We start from the raw sequence: 21,772 nt of genomic DNA, 5'->3' as shown, positions 1-21,772 counted from the left end.
TGAGGTTATTACAAAATCCAAGTCTCAAATGCTTTTTCAGCACAATTTTGGCAGAATGTAAGGAGAATTGGAGGATAATTTACATTGCACATATCTGTACCGTTCTGTCCACAGTGTCACCTTAACCTTCACTGGTGCTCTGAGGTCGGCAGCAACTTCCCTGCATGCGTCTAATTCATTTTATAGAATTAGAAGAGGAGGTCTTTAGTGGTGATGTGTGTTTTATTTTATCATACTGCAGATATCTTCACAACAGAACATCTTGTTCTCTCTCTCTCTCTCTCTCTCCATATATATATATATATATATGTTAAAACTACAATTTACTGAACATCAGTCAGCAAGTTTTTATATACCTGTCTCCATGTTGTTGGTCATGAATCAGAGTTGAATATTTGAATATGCTTAAATATCTGTAAATACTGATATAGCAGTAAACAGCTATTTTCTAATATTTAATACAAATTTAAAACATTTTACATCATTAGCAGCCGGTAAGTCTTGCGTGGGGTCCTCAGCAGCAGCTCCTCGAATGAAAACTGGGTGAAAGTCCAGCTGTCCCAGAAATGAGTGAGAGGCGTCACGGTGAACTTGTGAGCTGCACTAACAAGCTGTAACTCAGGTTGTTCTCGCCTGCAGCAGCAGCTGCCTGTGAAGTACAAGCTGTTTAAACGTAGGACTGAAAAAAAATAAATAATAATAATAGCTTCCAAGGGTCAAGTGACGCTTTTGACTTTTGAATATGGAGAGTATGAGTTGGTGGCCCGCAGCAAACGGTTTAAAAGTGTCGAACTTCAAAATTGCAGAAGAACACTGTGAACACTGTCACTGATTAGTTAACTTCCATTAACTTTTAGAAAGAATCAGCTGCTGTTTCTTTCAAATCTCATGATTTAAATCACGCTTGGTGTGGGTGATAGCAATATATGTATTCCAGTATTTGTGTATAATTTTAACCACGACTGTGGTCTTTCTTCGTGTGTATCAGTGTTTGTGGCTGTTACCATATTCTGAGGTTGGGACAAAAAAATGAAGATGCTATTCATTATGCATAGTGGCCTATATTTGTATTCATATACCCCATTAGTGAAATGAGAATGATTTTTTTTCTTACCTCGAATCTTATTTATATCACTGTTTAAAAAAGATAGTTACACTTGCTTTTTTGTTCTTGTTCCTCTTGTTTCTAGGATCATGCTTCCTGTTTTTTTCGTAGACTTACCTCTGTGTGTTTGCTTTAAGTTAATCTTCTTACTGTGTGATCATCTCATCATATCTGACTCTTTCATTGTCGGTTCATCTTGTACCTTGTGCCATTTTGATCTAATCTGTCTGTTGCCTCACCTTTTGACACGTCTACCTGAGTTCTTGACCTTTTTTTTGCACTGACCTGGTTTTGAAGAGACTGTGAATATACCACCTGTCTTTTGAGTTGTGCGTTTGGATGCTTCTGTGGGGAAAAGGGACCTTTGTGCAGGATTAGACAAAGTATTGTAGCAGATAGTCAATATATATGTATAATGTTTATTATTAGCTTAAATTAGCCTCTTCTTTGTTACACAGGGAACACATGCTCTTCCACATAGCTCCCATTTTTTGATTGTAAAATCCCAAACTGTAGTGTATGGACTTTTTTTCTCTTTGTCTCACACAATCTCCAAAAAAAGAGTCCAAACTATATATAGAAATATTTATTAATAACATCTGAACGGACAATCAACACAGTCTGCCTTAGGTTCATATTACATCTCGTGTTTACAATATGATTAGTATCTCACAACAAAGGAGAGATTTAAAAATAACTCACAGAAAAATGATGCATGCATCGTACCTACAAACACAGAAGAAAATCCTCATTGTTATCTGTGACAATGTCCAATACAAAGATATAAACCATACTGGAATTAATCTGAATTTCAAAAAAAAAAACACCGGCTTACTAAAGCAGCCGCAGGGTGTGGTCCTAATTAAAGAAGAGAACATCAGGTCTCATCGCAATCCTGTTTTCAGATCGGATACAATCCAGTCACTCATTTTCTGGCAACAGAACGACTAATCACAATTTGACATGATTCTGAGTGAGTCAAATTAGTTTTTGTTTATAAGGGAGCCCCATATGTGATGACAAAGCCCCCATCAAAAAGGCACAAGGGATTTCCCACTGGTTTAAGACTATGAACCTGCAGCTAAGACATCATTGTGAAGGACAGTTATGGTTCAAAACTAATCTCTTATTATTGCAGTTCTTTGCCATCATTCGATCCCTCACCGATGACCTGGAGCTGTGAAATAACATTGTCATTGCTTTGTTTACATCTTGTCCATGCAGAATTAGTTACATAATTTCCCAGAACAAATCTTGCATTATTACCTCATTTACATTGTTTTGTTGTCAAAGTGTAAGTATTTAGCTGATATTGTCTAAAATGTAACTAAATAATAATAATCCTGCATCCTCAATGAAGAATTGTTTACTCAAACTGTTTTCTCAAAAACAGTCTCAAAACTGGAAGGTTTCTGAGTTATGTAATTTAGGATGATGGCAGAAACTGCAAACATAATCGACCGGTTTTGACAGATCAGAAGATCACTGGCAGCCCCTTTTTACCAGATTAACAGGTCTGTTTCATGGCTGACCCCGATGACGGATACTATTCTTCTGTTTTCTTTAATTTGACCACACCCTGTTAACAAAGTATGACAATTTAACATGCAGTAAGTAAAACTCTGGATGTTTCTGTCAGCTGCTTTACACGTTGTTGGAGCTTCACATGAAGCCACCCAGAGCTGTCAAACTGAGGTTCACACCATCACAACAGTGTCTGGCTTGGCTTTTGGCTTTTTTGGCCACATTGGTGGAGGTTTGAAATGTCCAATGCAACAACAAAGAGTTGAAACCTCATCTGACCAGAAATGCATTCTCGTTTCTAATTCTGTAACCCGGCCTGTCTAACTGTGTCTATGGTATCTGATCACACACACAAATCACTGGTCACAGTTTCACACATTCACTTAAAAATTAGTCATTTTGGTCCACAAACTGCTAATAGCTTAAAAAAATAAGGGAAAAAAAGAGCTTGGCCTTTTAGTTCGTCTCAACCTGCTAATACTGACAACATCAACTCAAAATGATAAATGAAAGTAACTGTTGTAAAGTTGGAATGTAGTTAAGTGTTGGTTTTGTTTTTTTTTGTTTTTTTTTTTTTTGGTTGTCAGGACACAAAGGAAGTAAGAGGTGGGAGATTGGCCTTTGCAGCAACCTTTAAGTACATGAAAGCCTAGTTCAATCTAATGAAACATCAGTTTGAGTAATGGCTTAGACCTGATGCTGCTACCGTAGTAGCTTGTTAGTCACAACTACTTTCTCGTCAACATTTCAGGAGGACTTTCCGCAGATCTGTCATTCTACCACCCTGAAGCTCTGTATGCGTGTTTGCGTGTATGTTTTTCGGCGCACCAGTGTGTGTTCACGGTGATGGTGGCGTTTTCAGTGAATTGGTAGATCCTCCTTGGCTTCCACTCACCGTCGCTCCCTGTCCGACCCACTGGACAGCAACAAAGAGAGGGAGAAAGAGGAGATGATCCAATTGGACATACAGAAGGGAGATAAAAGTTATGACCCCCTGCACGCTGACAGGAAAGTCCAGGAAGATGAAGTATTTCCTCCTGTGAGGACAAATCCAGATTACAGGCTGGGAAAGTGATTGAACCACAACATTGGACTTACAAAAGCATAAAAGTCAGAAATGCCATTATAATTTTACATGATTTGTATGGGAATCCAGTGACTTTAGCTGTCATTTATATTTTATTTTAAAAAGGCATAATGCCTATAAAATAATTTATAGTGAAAGATCCATGCAGCTGTGATATTGTTCTTTTAGTCTGAGCTGATTATTTTGGTTTGACGGTTCACTTTACTCTTACTGCTGTCACGAATCTCATTTCAGCTGTTTTCAGGGAAAATCTTTGATAAATTCACAAATGCAGCTTTTCCAGCATGGTTGGAAAACATCACTGAATGCAGCTGCTTTAAGTAGAAAGTCAACTGCCTGGCACTGATCAGTGGTATTAATTCCCTGAGCAATGGCCCTTTTTTTGTTGTTGTTGTTCACTGCCATCCTGCGTTTTGTCCTTTTTCTTCAATAAAGTGTTTTATTGAAGTTGGAAATGTTCTCCAAAGCAACAAGGTTGCAAAGTCAGTTTGTAAGACCATTAAACAGCAGACCTTTTATTACAAACATATATTAACACCATCTGCACTAGTTTCTAACCATCTCTACACTTTATGATCATGTATGTGTGTGCATCATGGACGACAACCTAAGACAGTTACCACAAGTGAAGTTCCCCTTGGACGTCTTTCTGTCTCTCAGTAATTCATATTTTTGGTCAAATTTCAGAAAATTTGGACTTGAAGAAAAACAATTACACATATTGTAAGTTTGATAAAAAATAATTTGACTTCACAAAATATTTTACATTGTTTGTAGTCAATCCACGCTTGCCACTCTAACCCAGGGCTGACAAATAGAGACATGCAGAGATAAACAAATATTCACGCCCACACTGCGGCCTTGAGACGATTTAGAGTCACCAAATGACCCAAACCTGAATGTCTTTGAACTGAGGGAGGAATCTGCAGTACTCAGAGGGAAGTTTGAGTTCCTGTTCTGAAACATAATATATTCATCTATTAAAGACTACCAAGCCAACAGCATTACCTCACCAGGAGTTTTATTTAATTATTATTAGGTTATGTTTTTGTTTCTCTTTGCTGTAAATAGTCTTTAACTGCCGAATTCTTCCAAAAGGCAAATGTGTTGTGTTGGAGTAAACACAGCTAAAGCTTCTGGATGCAGCTCAGGTCAGTGTACCTCAGTAGAGCTTAGGATAATTCAGAACAAACTGCTTTGTGCAAGAGCTGAATTCAGACTTAAACCTGTTTGATATACCTTTTGTGAAGTTCATTCAAATGGTGCAGAAATTATTCAATCCATTCAAAATGATAGTATACATAGTTAGCTGGCAGTTTTTTTCCCATATTAAGATTCTCTAAGAACGAAAAATGAATTTGTTATTTTGATCCAATCTAAATTGAACCCACCATGGCCAGAGATGTGAACTCTTTGGATGACACTAAGACTTCTCTGTGGGAGCAGCTCCTGCTGTTGTGGCTCTGTTATTCACTCATTCATGTGACAAAGTGGAGCCATCTGAGCTCTTCCTTTCCACTCAATAGCATAGGAACTGGCTTGAAATGACTCTGGAGGATTCAAGAGCAATTCTGTTGCTGGTCTTTATGGTGTGTGTGTGTGTGTGTGTGTGTGTGTTTATAGCACCGGCTGACGATATCAAGCTGGTGAATTATTAATGCTCTCAGTCTGTGGTCAGAAGGGCAGCGAGGTTTATTCCAACACTTCAGTAAAGCCATAAAAGCCTAAAGTGGATATGCAGTGTGTGTGTGAGGGGGGCGGGCTGTGTATTATGTGTGCATGAGAGGGGCAGAATGTTGCGTGCATTTGGACTTATTTGTTATATTTATCTGCTTTATTTCTTGAGTGACTACTGGTGTGCATATCCCTGTAGAGACATGAAACGTTATATGTGCATTATTGCTGTTGCATGTGTGTTTGCACTCGTCCACAGCTCCTCGGGGCTGCTGTGGAGCTCTTTTTAAAGGAACACAGATAAGCCATTAGCACGGATCTCAGGCCGTGTTGCTGTAGTCCACTGCTGCTGCTAATGGCCTCAGATATGACACTGTTACTGGAGACTGTCTGACAGAGTTACACTGTGTGTGTGTGTGCTATTCAAATGGCCCTTGAGACAGAAGAGAGAGCTTTTCTAGCTGCACCACTGTTGGCAATATCAGGGTCACTGACCTCTCACAAATATTGCACATCCTGTGGTGAGCACAGTGTGATGACCGGTGCTTCATTTAGTTCGGTAATACATGAGTGTCAAAAGGCAGCTAAATGAAATAACATGTTGGCTTATAGTCAAAATGAGCAGCTCTAACAGCCCAAATGCTGCTTTGAAAAACACAACAAAAAAAACCTTAAAGGTCTCCTGTTGCTCCAGAGAGCATTAGTAGAGGAAGAAATACTGCGGCTCCATTTTAGTCAACAACACGAGGAAATGTTGGAAGGAAGAAACTTCAACTGCTCTTAAAACTCATCTGTTGTTGACGGTTGATGATTTCTGTCGAATTAAATTGTCACTGGTACACAGTCTGCAAAGGTTTCATAGCTGTAGTTCAGATTTAGGCTGCAGGTCAGGAGACTAACCTTCGACCAGCTTTTTTAACAATATGGCCGTGCATTAACGCTGTTCTGAAATGTTCCGATATCTCATAAATAATAAATCACATTAATCTAATGAATCCTAAATTATGCAGACACTGCTTGTGATTGTTTTCAATTCTGAGCTCATACTATGGATTTTACATAGTGAGGAGTTAAATTGCTCTAGTAAATAAAACACCTGTGGCAGCCGATGATGTCAAAGCAGCAAACGTGACTTAAGTCGGTGACCCGGACAGCCATGATGTCGTGGTAACTAGGACACGCTCATATTTTATGAAATAAAAATCATGGGGTGCTCAGCCTCTGAGCATTAGCAGTATAAAAAATAATGAAGTGCATCTATAAACTCACTTCAGCTTTACTTGTGCAAAGACAGAGATAACATGTTGCACAGCTGATGCTTGGCGTTACATTTACCCAGACAGCGATTCATTTTGAGACATTTTCTCTTCTGACCTCCTTCAGCTGAATACCAGCAGATTTAGCTTTGACAAGTCCACATGAATTTATGTGAATCAGTCCGGCATCTGTTTTAGCATGCTCTGTTTTTTTAATGAGTGTGGGCTGGGAATTCAGAAATAGAAACAGCTCAGTGATTTTAGCCGTGTGTGTGTAAGATAGGTGCCTCTGTTGTGGCAATCACCGCAAAACAAATCAAGCACACACGAGGGTTATGCAGTCATTTTTGTTATGTAATTGTTTTTTCTTACTGTACCTCAAAATAGAATGCACAACATGGCAACATGGCTTGTGAAAATTAATTAAGATTCAAGCAATCCCTAAATCTCAGTGCGAGTCCATCAGTCCATACTAAAATCTGTTGGATAGTTTTCATGAAATCATCAGCAGGTTAACATTGTGACTCTGATCATGACAGCATTTTAGTGTTAGCATTTAGCTCAAAGGATCCTCGAACACAGTCGGTGGGTCTCACCTCCACGAGTGGGTGCCAGTGTGCGATGGGTTTCCGTGGGTACGTCAGCATTTCGTTCCAGTGATCCCGACCCAGACTCTCAGCCTCATTGCCCACCCTGCAGACGCCGATCACTTCATTATGTCCAACCCTGTGAGGGAGCAAAGGAAAACACGAGGGGAAGCTGTAATGTCCGGCAGATGAAGCCAACCGTGCAGTATGTGCATCACGGGCGTGCCAAGAAATCGATTCATGTAAGAATCGTGATTCTCATTTACTACGATTCAGAATGGATTTAAAACTAATCTGGAGGTGAGTGACTTAGCACTTAGCACTCAGAAGGCCGCTTCACTGGTGGGGGGTGTGCATTAATGTATTATTGTATTAGTGACCCCCTCAGATTCATTCATTCATTCATTCATTCATTCATTCATTCCTGACAGATCAATGAAAAATAAAGAAAACGACCGGGTCCGGTCTCTATGGAGGGGTCTATTCCAGTCTCTGAGGGGGGGGGTCTGGTGTTTCGCCTAGTCTGGCCTGATCTGGTCTCTACGCTCTGCAGGGGTCCGGTCCACTTTAGGAGCTGGGGGGGGGTCACCGATCCTTGCTGTCCGATACTCGTAACCCATTAACTTAAACATGCTTAGGTGCCCCCACTGGGAATTATACTGCGCCCACTACGACAACATTCATTCATTCATTCATTCAGTTTTTTAATTTTTTATTTTCATTGATTTATTCATTCATGAGGTAGGGGGGCGTGTATTACTAGCAACCCCCCCTCTTTGTACACCTATAGATTGAAGCAGAAATCATGAATCAAATCTGTTTTGAATGGAATCATAGCCCCAAAAATCTGAACTGAATCGTGAGATAGTAAAAGATTCCCACCCCTCATGTGCAAGTAGCCCACTCACCGATCATAGTCCATGACGGCTATGAGCAGGCTGATCTGGTCGATGTTCTCAGGAGGAACATCAAACACGATGGCTTCGTTGTACACCGGGTTCAGGGTGTTACGCTTGGTTGACGTCTTCCTCTTCTTCAGCCTCCGGCCTTCACACATCAGGGACACCTTCACGTATGGATCTGGGTGGCAGGCAACGCGGAACTTTCATTAAGAGCCATCGGACAGCACACTGCCTAACTGACCAACAATATAAGAGCACCTCAACACTTTGTGTGCACGAGTGACTACACCACCTCAAAGCAGGAGAGTGCCCCGTCCGTCAGCACTCACCTGAGGCTCCAGTGATGTCCATGGCTTTGAGATTTCTGGCTTTGATCATGGTGATGGTGAGCCTGCCAGCCGTGGGGAGATAGCACAGTGAGAACATCAGCTCTCCCAGGTCCACATTGTCCTGCAAATCAAGACATTCAATATATAGATATATATTTTCTTTAAGCATTAATACAGTTTTTACACTAAAATGGCTCTAATATTAAAGATAAACCTGAATGCCGAGTTGATTACTCATTTCCATCCATAACTCCTCTCTCATAGGAGAGGGTGGAGTGATTCTCATGTGAAGCATCATATTACAAAGGGGGAGAATACTGAATAAATAATGGATACTTCACTTGACAGTCATTAGTAACAAAGGACTTGATGGACTCTGCACTGTCCACTCGCCGGTGACAAATTAAAGACAGAAAAACACTGACTCTTCTGCACGAATAATGAACCAACTCTTCACAGTACCCCTCGGTACTATCAAACCAAAGAACTTTATACTTCTCCAGATTAGGTTGAGAAACTCCAGGGGTTTTCCATTTGCTTACACTATCACCAGATGCCAAACACAACCACTTAGCTCGGCCATTAGCAAAAAACATTAGACTATGGAACTGAGAAAACAACTTAGGTCCGTGGTTGAGATTGCGCAATTAAAGTAGATTAAGAGTTAAATCAGGTTTTTAGACACATGCAGTATGTTAAAGGACTGATACAAATATTTTCACCCCAGATGTGAATCGAGCCTGTGTATGTGCATGATTCAGTATTAATCAGCATGTTCCATGTCACAGATTTTCAATGCCCTAAGCATTTAAATGATATAGAACTACATTCATCATAGTGTTTGTTTAACTCTGTAAATTCTGCCCTCGTGTTCCGCTACGCCTGTTTTTCCTAAGAGCGTGTTCCTTTTCACACCTTTCCCATATTCATGTGCAGGCTGGGCCCTTTTCCCAATTAACACATCTGAAAATAACATGTCAAGGTGAAAATGGCAGAGTGACATTGTGGACAAATCATCAAGGTTTCTACTGGGGGAAACCAATTTCTCCTCCTTTCTTTCACAAACTGTCATAAAATCTTCCATGAAGTAAAAAAAAAAAAAAGAGCAAAGTTGAGGGAAATTTTTGGCTTGCCGTTCCATTGGACTCTGTTTCAAAGTATATTAGCACCATCATGTGATGTCTTGATGCAATCTGTTTTAATGATGATACACAGGATGTTAATGCTTTTGGTTTTTACAGCTTATTAGTGAGAGAGCCTAGTTAAAGGTCAGATCTAGTGGTTATACTGGAAAATCATTATTTCATTTAAACATCAATAAGCACTCTGCCTCATGCTCATTAAGATTAATTGGAGTCAGGTTATACAAGCAACACACACAACAAGCACACACAGGAAGACCCCACTGCTCAAAATTGCTGAAAATCAAATAGAACAAAATTAGATGATTCATCATGGAAGACAGCATCTACAGCCCGCCAGCATGTACACGCACGCATATGCACACAAGCACATACACAGAGAGTATTGGCTGGGCGTCCGTGGCAACTTGAGAGAGCAATGAGTTGATTCATCACACGTGTTGCTGAGGCGAACGCCACCTCTGACACCACATCATCAACAGCTGCTTGGAGCCATGATCGTTCATGATGCGCTCCCACACACACACACGCACGCACAGCAGGCTGGGCGTACTGTACACACACTGTAGACTGGCAGGCCCTTCAGCTCTCCACAAATAATGTGATAGCCTTCTCCCATGATGCGCACACACACACACACACACACACACACACTTCAAACTGTCGAGCGCCGGTCACTACTCTTATGAGCACTCAAATCAAGCCTGCGGTCAGCATTATGGTCACTTGTTCTCAGTCAATGTAATTAGACTGGTACTCCATAGCGCTCCAATAAAGCAGAGAGAGAGTGCGGACAGTCCATCTTCTCCAATTATAAAACTTGCACCTTCCCTCCCTCAGGATGAGCCTGGCTTTATCCACCGGCCTCCTCAACAATCACAGACTCAGTCTGAACTCACATCTTATCCTCCCTGTCTCCATACGTCTCTCTCTCTCTGCAGAGGTTGCTGTTATGTTCAGTATGCGTCATTGTTAAATTAGCTGCTGCATTAACGTTTATTAGACCATTGAAGAGGGCGACTGCTGCTTTCCAACAAATCTTGGTGATTCCACTCACCAAGATTTGAGGATAATATATTTACTTACTCAGTTATTTCAACACATAAAGGATTAAATTAAGCTCTGAGAGGTTGTCAAGTTTTGGTTAATGTTTTTTTTTTATGTTAATAATGTAATTTAATTTACTGAAATGAGCAGACTTGGAGCTATGAGGACAAAAAAACATGCATGTGAATTTGTTCTACTCACTTAAACATTGCAGATCCTGTTACACCAGAGCCATCCAACGGTATAATATATCTGCATGGCTGAACATGGTGGAAGTAAATAAATCACTGCCTGGGCTGAACTTTAGCTGTATAGATGGATATACCCTGGCAGAATCAGGTTAGGATGAACCCTTTATAACTCAGTGAAGGAAAGTGAGCCAGTACAAAAAATGCCTGGCTCTGATGTGTTGAAGTGCAGATGAGGTTGAAAAGGATGCTGCCTTGAAAAAATATGTTTTAAGACTGCAACTTCAAAAGTTTGTCCTGCACATTTCATGTATGGGCTTCCAGTTTAGATGTTTTGTATCCTGTACATAAGACATTTGTACCGAATAATAATTTTTTATTACTTCTGTTTTATAATTCAATTTGCCTGCATACTCATTAAGGGACAAATTTACCAGTTAACACTTTTTTAAACTTTGTATTTGCTCCACTTTTGTTTGTTCATACTAAGCTACTTGCCTTCATAACATACATACAAGAATGTGATTCTGTCTTCTTGGCAAGACACTAAGCTGAACTCACTGAACAAACAACAAAACAAAAACCAGAGAGAGTACGTTGGGATCCAAACATGGCTCTAGCAGCACATCTAACACCGCATCTTTGCATCCAGAGTCTGGAATCACATCTTCCTTTTGTCAATAAGGGCAAATGGCAGGACAAGTGCTTGTTATATGGCTCCATTTATCAATGCTGAGAAATGGGAACCTCCCCCCCCCACACACACACACACACTAACTTTGTATGCACAAAGCTGACCCCATTTATCAAGGTCCTAATCACAGGCCAACCCGACTGCAGTCAATAGTATTGACTGGCTTTGCAGGGCTGATGGTTACAGTGTCTTTAAAGTCTTAATTGTCTCCAAAAGATCTTGAGCTCAATAGAAGAACGGCAGGAACATGTGTAACACTGATAGATGTCCCACAGCAAATTGAATCTCTGGATATGTGCTCAACAGACAGTGAAATTCATTTGTGAAGTATGAGATTCGAGCCCCTTTGATGTATTTACTGCTCCGAAAAGCTTGGTAGTTAAATCACTGTGCCTTCTAGGAGATAACCAGGAGGATCGTGTTCTAGACACGGCACGTGTTCACTGAGAGGAGTCGTCGTCATCATTTTGTGTGTCTCAAGCTGAGAGTAGAAGTTGTGACGTGCATCGCCATCACAGGCAGGTGATGACGGTCTGGATTATCTGTCGATGGCGTCCAGGAAGTGGCTGTGGATGTTTTGAGTGTGCCCGGGCTTTGCTGCTCTGACGGGCCGGAGCTGGTGGGACCTCGCTGTTCTATGGATCTCCTTGACACCTGCTGTGCCTGTCACTGTTGTGCGTCAAACAGTTTGTATGCTGGGGTTAGTACGTCAAAGATGCGGTCCCAATATCTGAGGTCAGGGTGGGCAGCTTCCCGCTACGTCCGCGTAAGCAAGATCCACTTTTCCATTTGTTCAAAGTCCACATCTCCGGTGACAATAAATAGTCCCACAGATCAAGCTCTGCGTTTCCCAATTGGACCCACACAGCACAGGGTGACTCCAAGTTCCTGTGACCTTCATGCTCATGTATACACAAAGCCGTATTGCATAGATCTGTATTTCTGTCAGTCAGACTGGTTCTCTGCCTGAAGGATAACGCCTCGTACAAGTCAAGTAAAATTTATGATGAGCCAGCAGAGGTATATATTGTTTTAAATTTAGTTTCACCAATGAATGTTGTGGCCCTGTAGATGAATCCACCTGGTAGCGGACGTAACTTAATGTTAGGGTAATGTAAAACTTAGGAAAGGGATGTGCCGAGGTTAACTGTGAACACTAATCAACCTGCCTCATTAGTAACAAGCTGAAGCATCGTGGACATATTTATATTATTATACTGAAAACCTTGGAGCGTGAACTTTACATTTATTTTCCAATAAGCATGCAGATCAGAAGTTTGTATATGTTATGGTCAGTGCATATGGCCAGGGATGGCAACAGGCTCCTTCTCTGTGCCAGCAGCAATGATTAATGCACACAGACCAACGACTGAACCAGTGCACGGTCCCTCCCTGTAATCCCACGGGGGGTAACCTAGTTCTGCTTGGGCCAGTGGGGGAGAAAGAGAGAGGGAGAATGCATAATTTTCACATCGCCACATTTCTTCAGACCTCCCTCACGGACGCAAAAAGCTGGGATATAAACACAGACGCTCGGGAATGGGGTAAAAAAGCCACACAAACAGCAAGTGCTCACTTTAGTGTTGCCACATATGGCCTTAGATACTGGAAACAAGTTAGTCTGTATCTCTGTACATGCCAATTATCAGATCTAGGTTTATACCAAAACATATGAAACGTGGGTATATTTAAAACTGCATAAAAACGAATTTACTTCCATCTTATAGCTAAGTTAAGGTGAAAACTGCAGCAGAAACCAAGATTTGGTCTAATACAGTAACAATACAGATTGTGTTTGTGTGGCTGTAATGAACACAACATCATCTTCTTACAGCACAACACTGACACATTCAACTGAATAAATGTTGTTGTATTTTCGCCACATATATGTTAGCAGCTTCGCAGAGTTTAAGATCAGACTAGTCAGTGTGGATTTATGATGAAACATTTTTGTACAAGACAAATTCAAGATTCCCAGGACTCCGAGCCAGCTGTGGTCCTGAATTCACTCTGCTGTTCTGCTCCTGTCAGTCAGAATCACAGTCACAATCATAAACTTTCCCTAATCTTGACCGAGGTCTAAGGCCTTAATGTAACCGTATGACTTCAATAATGGAGCGCTCAATAGAAATACTGACATTTATTTATTTATTTGCAAAATCTCGCAATTGTAAATTACTGATATATTAAAATATATTTTTCTAGGAGACGGGGTTGGCAAGTGTACAGCTGTGTGTGTATGTGTGTGTGTGTGTGTGTTGGCCTAAGCCCTCCAGAGAGGCAGGAAACACATTCAGTTCTTCTACCAACTGCACATTGTATATTATGGTTGTGTATGTAAATCAGTAAAATCAGTAAAGCCAACAGAAGTAAAATTGTCTAACCAAAGCTATGAAGCTCACTAAAATAAATAAATAAATCTTATTCTGTGAATTATGTTATTCATTAAAAAGTGAATTTATGGAACTGTGGAGGCCAAGTATCTCAGATCTGTCCAAACCAAAGGCATCAAATCCTGAGCTGGAAAAGGCTGGTTGTTTTGTTGCAGTGGATTTGGGGTAAATAGATGTTTAATAAAGGATTATATTTAGAAGTGGATCCCTCAGTCTTTCAGGAAAGAGACAGGACAGCTATAGTTCGCCTGTTGGTCGCCACAGAGGACATTCTGACCCATTTTTACTGGCCTTATTTAGTCGTGACTCTGTTAGGACTCTGAAAGGTGTTAAAACAGCAAGATTTGTGTGTTTGTGTGTTAAGAGGTGGAAGAGTCATCCCGCTGGGTCTTCGCACTAGTTAATGTAACACCAGGCCAGAACTTGGTTTATGCTGACCGAGCTAAAGATTGTTTTCTGGTTTTTAGAGTTAATCACATGACGAGGAGCCGCTGTGTGGTTCAAAGCTTCTCCCAAAAACGAGGCCGAGCAGTGGAGACACCGAGGGAAGGCGTCTGACTGCGCTGAGTTTCTGCTAATTGTGTCATTTTCATTGCAGTTTCTTTGCAGAGACAACTGACTGGGCCTAAAACTTTTGTACATATAAAGCTACATAAAAAAGCTACATATGAAGCACTAACCTCCAGCAGATGTTGATGTTATTAGTAGCTTCATGACTTTTATCATTTTCTATTAACTATGAAAGTTTAGCATGTACATAGAACATGGGAACATGGCATTTTTGTCTTGTGATGAAATTAAAGAAGTTCCCCCCATTTTGAAATGAAGAGCAGTTAAATCTTCCATTAGACCGGGGACACACAGGTTGTGTTGTTTTGTGTGTGTCGCTGCCCACGTTGTTAACTGGTTAGAGCGAACACACTTCCTATCTGGCACGTAGCCAAGGTGTCATGGCTGCATTGCTGATTTACCTCCTCACCTGTACAGTAGTGTCATCGTTTTGAAATCATAACAAAATGAATACACAAAATTGACACTTTCCTCCATAGTTTCTATGTTTGGCCTGAAAATGGGGCGAATGATGTCGATTAAATGAATCAGAATTAATTCAGAAGACCACGCTGCAGACACACAACCAGCTCTAAGTCATTTCTTATGGCTGTGTCTTTAGCACTGCATGGCATCAACTCTTTGCTGTTGATTATGGGCATGTTTTTATGAAATTTGTTGTTGGTGGTATTTTTTGCGGAGCGTGTTGAAGGTGAACTCATCTATCAAACATTTCCCTGTTTGTATTGGTAAAGTGACATCACAGTACCTTCTGAGCGTTTAGTGCATTATTTCATCTGCGTAGCAGAGCTAGCCTTCAAACGATACAGTACAGACTGCAGCTAAACGTCACCATATTATACCGATTGTATCTGTCCTCCGTTGGCTTCCTTTCTGACCCGGATCAGATTGTAGAAGTACTTTGCATAACGTATTAACCTCTAAATGGGCTTCCTCCTTAAACCATTGGATTCTGTGTATTTGTGTGTGTTTCATAAGCGCACAACACAGTCAAGCTTCACTCCTAATAAAAAAAATTCCACTTTGTCATCTCAATCTAACCCTGTTTGTAGTTTTAGATTTTGAAAATGTTACTTGGGGTGAACCCCTTCATATATCGCGCATCAATTATCTTTTCTCTACTTCCAGTCAAGAGCACTATGTGCTTCTGTCTGATGATGCCTTGATGCTTAGCACTCCTGTCAGCTTTCATAAAGCAGGGAAGATAAGTTTCTCTCCCAAACGGAGCCACACCAGACACTCAACAAGACAAGCAAGCCATAAGGATTTCCCTGGCAGGAGGCTCTAACTTCCTTACTGAGCCACTCAGTGTAGCAATGTTTTAGATTTATCCAAGTGAATAATGTAATATAGACAATGCCACTGTATCTCTGGCAATCCCTCCCCTGTCTGATGTCAGTGTAGATCTGGGTCACTACCCTCAAGTGTGCCCAACTGCTTTCATTAAACATTTACTGTATCTAAGTATATTTCTATGTCTCTGGCTCTCAAAACTACAGATGAGTTTAACTTGGTTGGGAAATGATGATATGGCTCCTTCCCTTCGCTGCTCTAACCGCGTTCTACCGCTGTTTTTTTGCTCCTTTCGATAATTTGAGCCGACCAGAGGCCAGACTGAAAAACGACGGGGAGTTTAGGCCGGTGCAAATACTTCCTCCAGCAGACATACGAGTGTATCCAACTGGAACATCGTCCATCTATTATCTTTGATCCTCATTCTTATAGAGCCACCGGGGACGGGGCTCATCCCAGCAGACACGGGACTGAGAGCAAGTCCATCACAAGAGACTGTTTACTTACAGGCCCATAGAGACAGGAAGCCGGTGTGATGGGAGGAAACCTACACAACCTACGCCAGGCCAGAGATTTAAACCAAGAATGTTTAAAATGTTAAAAAAAAAAAGTGACATCAAAACGAGTTTGAAACACATTTAGTGAATGTTACAGAATGTTAAGGAAAGTTGGTATCTCACCGAGGTCACGTATTGTATGTTTCGGCACAGTTTTGTCTCCCGAGGAAAGTCGGCAAGATCCAGGAAGTTGTCCACCACCACTTGGCCAATCAAATCGTGGCGGGAGAATCTGTCAAAGTCGTACACGCTGAAATGCAGCTTTCGGCTCGACAGCTCAGCGTACGCCACGGGAAAGAGGAACACCTCGTCGAACAGGGGGTTGAGTGTCTTGCGGTGCACCTTGGTCTGGTGCTTGGTTTTGCGGTCAGGCAGAAGGTAGATCTTGACGTAAGGATCTGAGGTCCCTGAGAAGTCCTTGGCAGGAAGGTCCTGGGCCTTGTGGATCTTCACAATCAGCTGCTCCAGGTCAAAGTCAAACTTCAGGATGAAATGGAGACGCCCACAGTTGGAGGTGTGACGTCCGTCTTCTGCGTCCACCGAACGCTGCTTGTAAAGTTCTGGTTTAATTCTGCCCAAACCGGACTGAGACTCCTGGCGCTGGAACTGAGCGGGGTTGAAGTCCGGGTTGGACAAGTTCATCTGACGACGGATGGAGTTGTGTCTGTAAACAAGGATCAAATTCAAACTTCACTTCACTTCATTTTCACTCTTGAGGCAAACATGTTTCTGATGTATTAGCTGCCAGCTTGGTGATTTAATATATCTGAAAACCGAGATCTGGATTACTGTGTGTGTTCATCTTTGTTTAACCTGCGAACACAAGAAATTGGACAGTAGGTCTCCGGAGATTGATGTGTGCTGACCGTACAGACGAGGTTGGCTCAGTGATCTGCCTCTGGACCCGGTCCCTGGCCAGAGTGTGGACCTGGTTTTTCTCCACCTTGGTCTGGGTTTCCAGCGGTATGTCAGGCGACGTGTGGCTGATCTTCAGGGTGGATTCCGGGACGGCCACATCGGACGGGAGCCCCGATGGCTCCTTCACGCAGCCGTCCTCGCTGTACTCCCGTTCCTCCCCGTCCACCTGCACACACACATCTGTGTTTAGATCACTGGGAATACTACTTTTGAAATAATAACTTTAACATTATCTGAGGTTGAAGGATTGGCTGATCTTTCAGGACATTTTTCAGGTGGTTATAGTTCGATAGAAAATATTTGAATGAATTTGTAAAAACATACTGGATTTAGGAAAAATATCTTTAACATACCATTTAATGGGTAAAAACATGATTATTTATACATTAAGTTGTCCTCCTGTGAGAGGGGAGGAGGTGGATGTAATCCTAAATATTTTTCTTGCTGTGGTTTTACATTGTATGGATTTAGTGTTAGATACCATAAAACAATGAGTGCTGTTAGCTAACAGTCCTGAAGTCTGGCAGTGAGCAAACACTTCAGCATCTTTTAACACCCCCATCCCCATGATGATGATGATGAGGAGGAGGAGGTCTTCCTCTTCTTTACCTCTGTGAGCACGGGCTGTTGGTCTCCTCCCAGGAAGTGCGCCCCCTTGAGGACATCTGGGAGGAAGCGCCCACTCAGCGGCACCCAGCACAACTTCCATGAAACAAAAAGGGAGACGCTGAAGAGAGCCAAACCACAGGTGGTCACCAGCAGGGACAGCAGGCTCACCGATACATCTAGAGACGGAGGACAGAGATGGAGATTCACTGCCAGGGTGAAAAACGCTGGCAGAGACAAACGCGTCTCTCCAGGGAGGAGAGGACAGGCTGTGTTTGTTCAGACTGTTTGATGGGAAGGAAAAAGAATTGCATTTTCTCAAAGTAGGCAAAAGTTTGAGGAAAAAAAAGGAAATACTCCCAACAATTAAGAGACAGCAGCACATTGCCTCGATGATGAGGCGGAACAAGGCAGCACTGAAACTCCAAACAGCCTTCACAAACAAAGATCGGCTGCTTTGGCTTTTTAGCCAAACTTTGTGTTTACAGGGAGTTTGGAAAGATCCTTTTTGTATGTTATTTGTGGCTTTCTTTTCATCTCAAGCTCTGCAAAATATCTCCAACGCAGCGAACAAAAGGAGAAAACAAAATGAGTTAAGCCACAGACATTTGTGCGTTTTCTGTCGTCTGTCAGACTTCCACTTGTGCGCCAGACATTTGACAAGAATCAGGCCGTTTGGATTTTATCAACCTTAATTCTCTGTCAACAACACACGTGACCCTGTGTAATTATATATGATCAAAACTTAAAAACTTGTCTACGTTCACCATTCCCTCCTGTCTCCTTTGCGTAAAATTGGACTCCGTCACTCAAACCAGATGGATTATTTCACTGTCTTGTGTATAGTTGAATGGTGCTGCGTTCCTGAATGTACATACAAAGACACCTAAACCAAAAACCTCTAAACCTCCACAATGGCCCAAGAAAAGAAAATCTGCCTTTTATGTGTTCTGTATAAACAAAAACTACAATTTCACTTAAAGCTGCACAGACCAGTAATTCTAAATCCGCACTGGAGTGAATAATTATGTGTAATGTAAAGGGCTTTGCACAAAGTAATAAAACTCCCCTTGCCTCTTTTTTACGCTAGGCAGCTTTAGTGTTCATTAATTCTCTCTCACTGATCTCATCAGTATCATTTCCAGATATCATTTCAGCATGTTGCTATTTTAACTAGAAAAAAAAAAATATATATATATATATATATATATCAAAAAACTATCTAGAGACCGACTATGCAGATTAACTGGACTCAAATTTAAAAATTATTTTCTTTGAGTCTCTTGGAGTGTCAGCAGTAAATAGAAATCTGTTGGTCTTTATGATCTTTATCTGGCTTTTACAATCCAAATAAGACTCAACACACATTTTATGATTCCTACATTTCTTGGGTAGACAACCAGTGATTTAATATGTTCATTTATTATTTCTCTATTTTTCTCTTTTTTTTTGTTTCAGCAATTTTAATTGACTCTTAGAATAAAGTGTACAATATAAATAATTTCTAATCCTGCCATTAAACTTTCAATGGAAAACTGCCAATTTCCTATAATATATTGAATAAATTCCAAGCTGCTAGATGTTAAAAAGTCAAAGTAAGGACGAGGCTTCGCTGTTGTTTTAATCAGAACTGACTGTGACTGCAGAATGATTGTTGGTGTCAGACAGGCTAGTTTGGATGTTTCTGAAAGTGCTTCCCTGCTGCGATTTTCACACCACAAAACAAGTTTTTACCCAAACTGGTGTGAAAAACAACAGCTCTGCAGACAGAAGTACTTTGATAAGAGAGCTCAGGTTGGTCCCTGACAGAAAGGCTCAGATCACCGATACGATAACTCTACAACTGTGAAAAGCAGAGAAGCTTCTCAAAACGAACACGTCAAACCACGCAGGTGCATTTACCAGAAAACGTGGGCTTTTACCATTCTCTTCCAGTCAGAGAACAGGCTACAGCCCATCACAGCATGGTGTCACCTTTCAGTCAATCCCCTCATCCCTCATCCCAATGAGCAGCTCTTTTCCATGTGGAAGAGCTCGGTTCATGAGCAGCAGCCACACGAGCAGACCTCCCTCCTGGATGAAATGAATGCTAGATGTCTGGACATATCTGCAGAAGTCTGGCGTGGATGGATCGAGCTGTGAAGAGATTATTTCCCAGGTGCATTTTGAATGTTAGATTAATGATTGAGCTGAGCTCCATGTCAGTAAAGAGAGCTGAATCATTTTCAAAGGGGGAAAAACGAGTGAGAGCGAAAACGCAGCATAGAAAATTAATTTTTGGTGACTGAGCAAGCAAAACCTTCAACCTTCAAACCTTTTAAACCTAAAAATTAAATATCTTTGCAGAAATGTGACTTAAATACATTTTAACTTCATTTAAGTTTAAGGTCTGAGTACTTTCAGGAGCATGGCAGCATGAAAGCAATGACCAAATTAAAGACATCCACAACTTCCAGCACGCAGATAAAAGCCTCAAGATGTGATGATCATTTTTGACTGGTATCCATGGCAACAACTATCAATGGTGTTTTGGCATAAGCAGATGGCTGTAAATGTGGACGTAGTGTGCAGGACTTATTCCCTGCCCATCCATTCATGTTTCGCTCCAGTTACAGTGATGCCATTAAACAACGGGCCATTAAATTCTTTGAACCGCTCTCGTGCCAGGTCTCGGTGTATGATGTGGGTGTGTGGGTGACACAAACCGGGGAAGCTGTGCGCGCGTTAAGTATTCAAATCGATTTGGAATCAGCAGGAGAAAGGCGGAGCAGAGAAGACTGACACTGAAAGAGGAGGAGGAGGAAGCAGAAGAACACGTCTTCAGAGGATTGGGAGTGAAGCAAGTCCGACCTGCAGCCTTCTGCTGTTAGCAAGGACACAAGTGACTATATTCTAATCTGTCTGTCTGTTGTGTAGATATTCTGCACTCCTTCTTGTATTCACAATGTGTCTTGAGGGTGATTACCAGCTTGGGATCATTAAAGTCGATCTATCTATCTATCTATCTGGTGTCTGCTGAAAGAATGGCGTTCGGACCTGTTGGTTCTTCAGAGTTTCCAAACATTACACTTTGAGCTTTAAAGTGTCACCGGAGCTTTCCACTCCTTCACTCTTCAATCACACTTCACCAGCTTTTAAATAAAACGTGATCAAAGTTGCTCTGTTTGAAGAAAGGTGGGTGAGGTTTGGCTGATAAGACCAGATGATATGTGTAATAAGTGGCTCTTTTGCTGCTAAATGCTCAATCATGCTCGTCAGCCCGTCGCTGACTTTCTCTGTGGTTTCTCTTTGGGGTTGTTATTTTTGTTTCATAGCACCCGCAGTCATCCGATCTGCCGTCAATACTAAAATATTGATTGTCCATTGGCTCTTGGTTCTAGACAATTTCATTACAGATTGGGAAGCTGGATGACTTTTGGTAAGAGAGATGTCACAGATACATTCAGATGAGCTTAATGGAATCTCAAAAATCAGATATCAGATCAAAGATATGTATGTTGCTCAGGTTAAGTTTGAAAAGCAAATATTTGAGATTATTATTCAGAGATGGAGATGGGTTTACACATGATTCAGATGAGGGCTGCATAATTTATCAGAACTGTCAAAACTGCAGGATGGCCAAGAGCAAATCGCCTGAGCTGCAAAACAGATATCACCGTAATGATCATTCCAGTGAAATCATACTGAACATCTGTCAAAATAAAACAATATGATTTCATTTTAAGGGTTTTGCACAAGGAGCTGCATTAATTCTGTGACTGTGATTGTGTCACCTCTGATGTTTTTTTTTTTTTTTTTTTTCCAGTGTGTTCATTAGAATTACATTCTTGGTGAAATGAGGCGGGTCCTCATGTGTGGCGCTCTGAACTGGGAATCAGCTGGGATGAAATGAAAGCGGTG

The 21,772-nt window shown here is 41.3% G+C and overlaps 1 protein-coding gene across 1 annotated transcript in view; it reads right to left on the bottom strand.

The window, feature by feature from the left end:
• Positions 1–3,177: 3,177 nt before the first annotated feature.
• syt9b (synaptotagmin IXb) overlaps positions 3,178–21,772 on the bottom strand; it is a 28,802-nt gene continuing 10,207 nt past the window's right edge. The window contains exons 2-8 of the mRNA XM_029523584.1: positions 17,876–18,051; positions 17,215–17,432; positions 16,472–17,012; positions 8,465–8,585; positions 8,142–8,313; positions 7,243–7,372; positions 3,178–3,545 (exon numbers count right to left, since the gene is read on the bottom strand). Of these exons, the coding sequence (XP_029379444.1) occupies positions 3,468–3,545; positions 7,243–7,372; positions 8,142–8,313; positions 8,465–8,585; positions 16,472–17,012; positions 17,215–17,432; positions 17,876–18,051 (1,436 nt within the window). The 3' untranslated portion in view covers positions 3,178–3,467. The remainder of the gene's footprint in view (positions 3,546–7,242; positions 7,373–8,141; positions 8,314–8,464; positions 8,586–16,471; positions 17,013–17,214; positions 17,433–17,875; positions 18,052–21,772) is intronic.

Source organism: Echeneis naucrates, chromosome 16 (assembly GCF_900963305.1).
Source record: "Echeneis naucrates chromosome 16, fEcheNa1.1, whole genome shotgun sequence".
NCBI lineage: Eukaryota > Metazoa > Chordata > Actinopteri > Carangiformes > Echeneidae > Echeneis > Echeneis naucrates.
The sequence above is the reverse complement of the archived record's forward strand: the minus strand, read 5'-3'. Positions and strand labels throughout refer to the sequence as shown.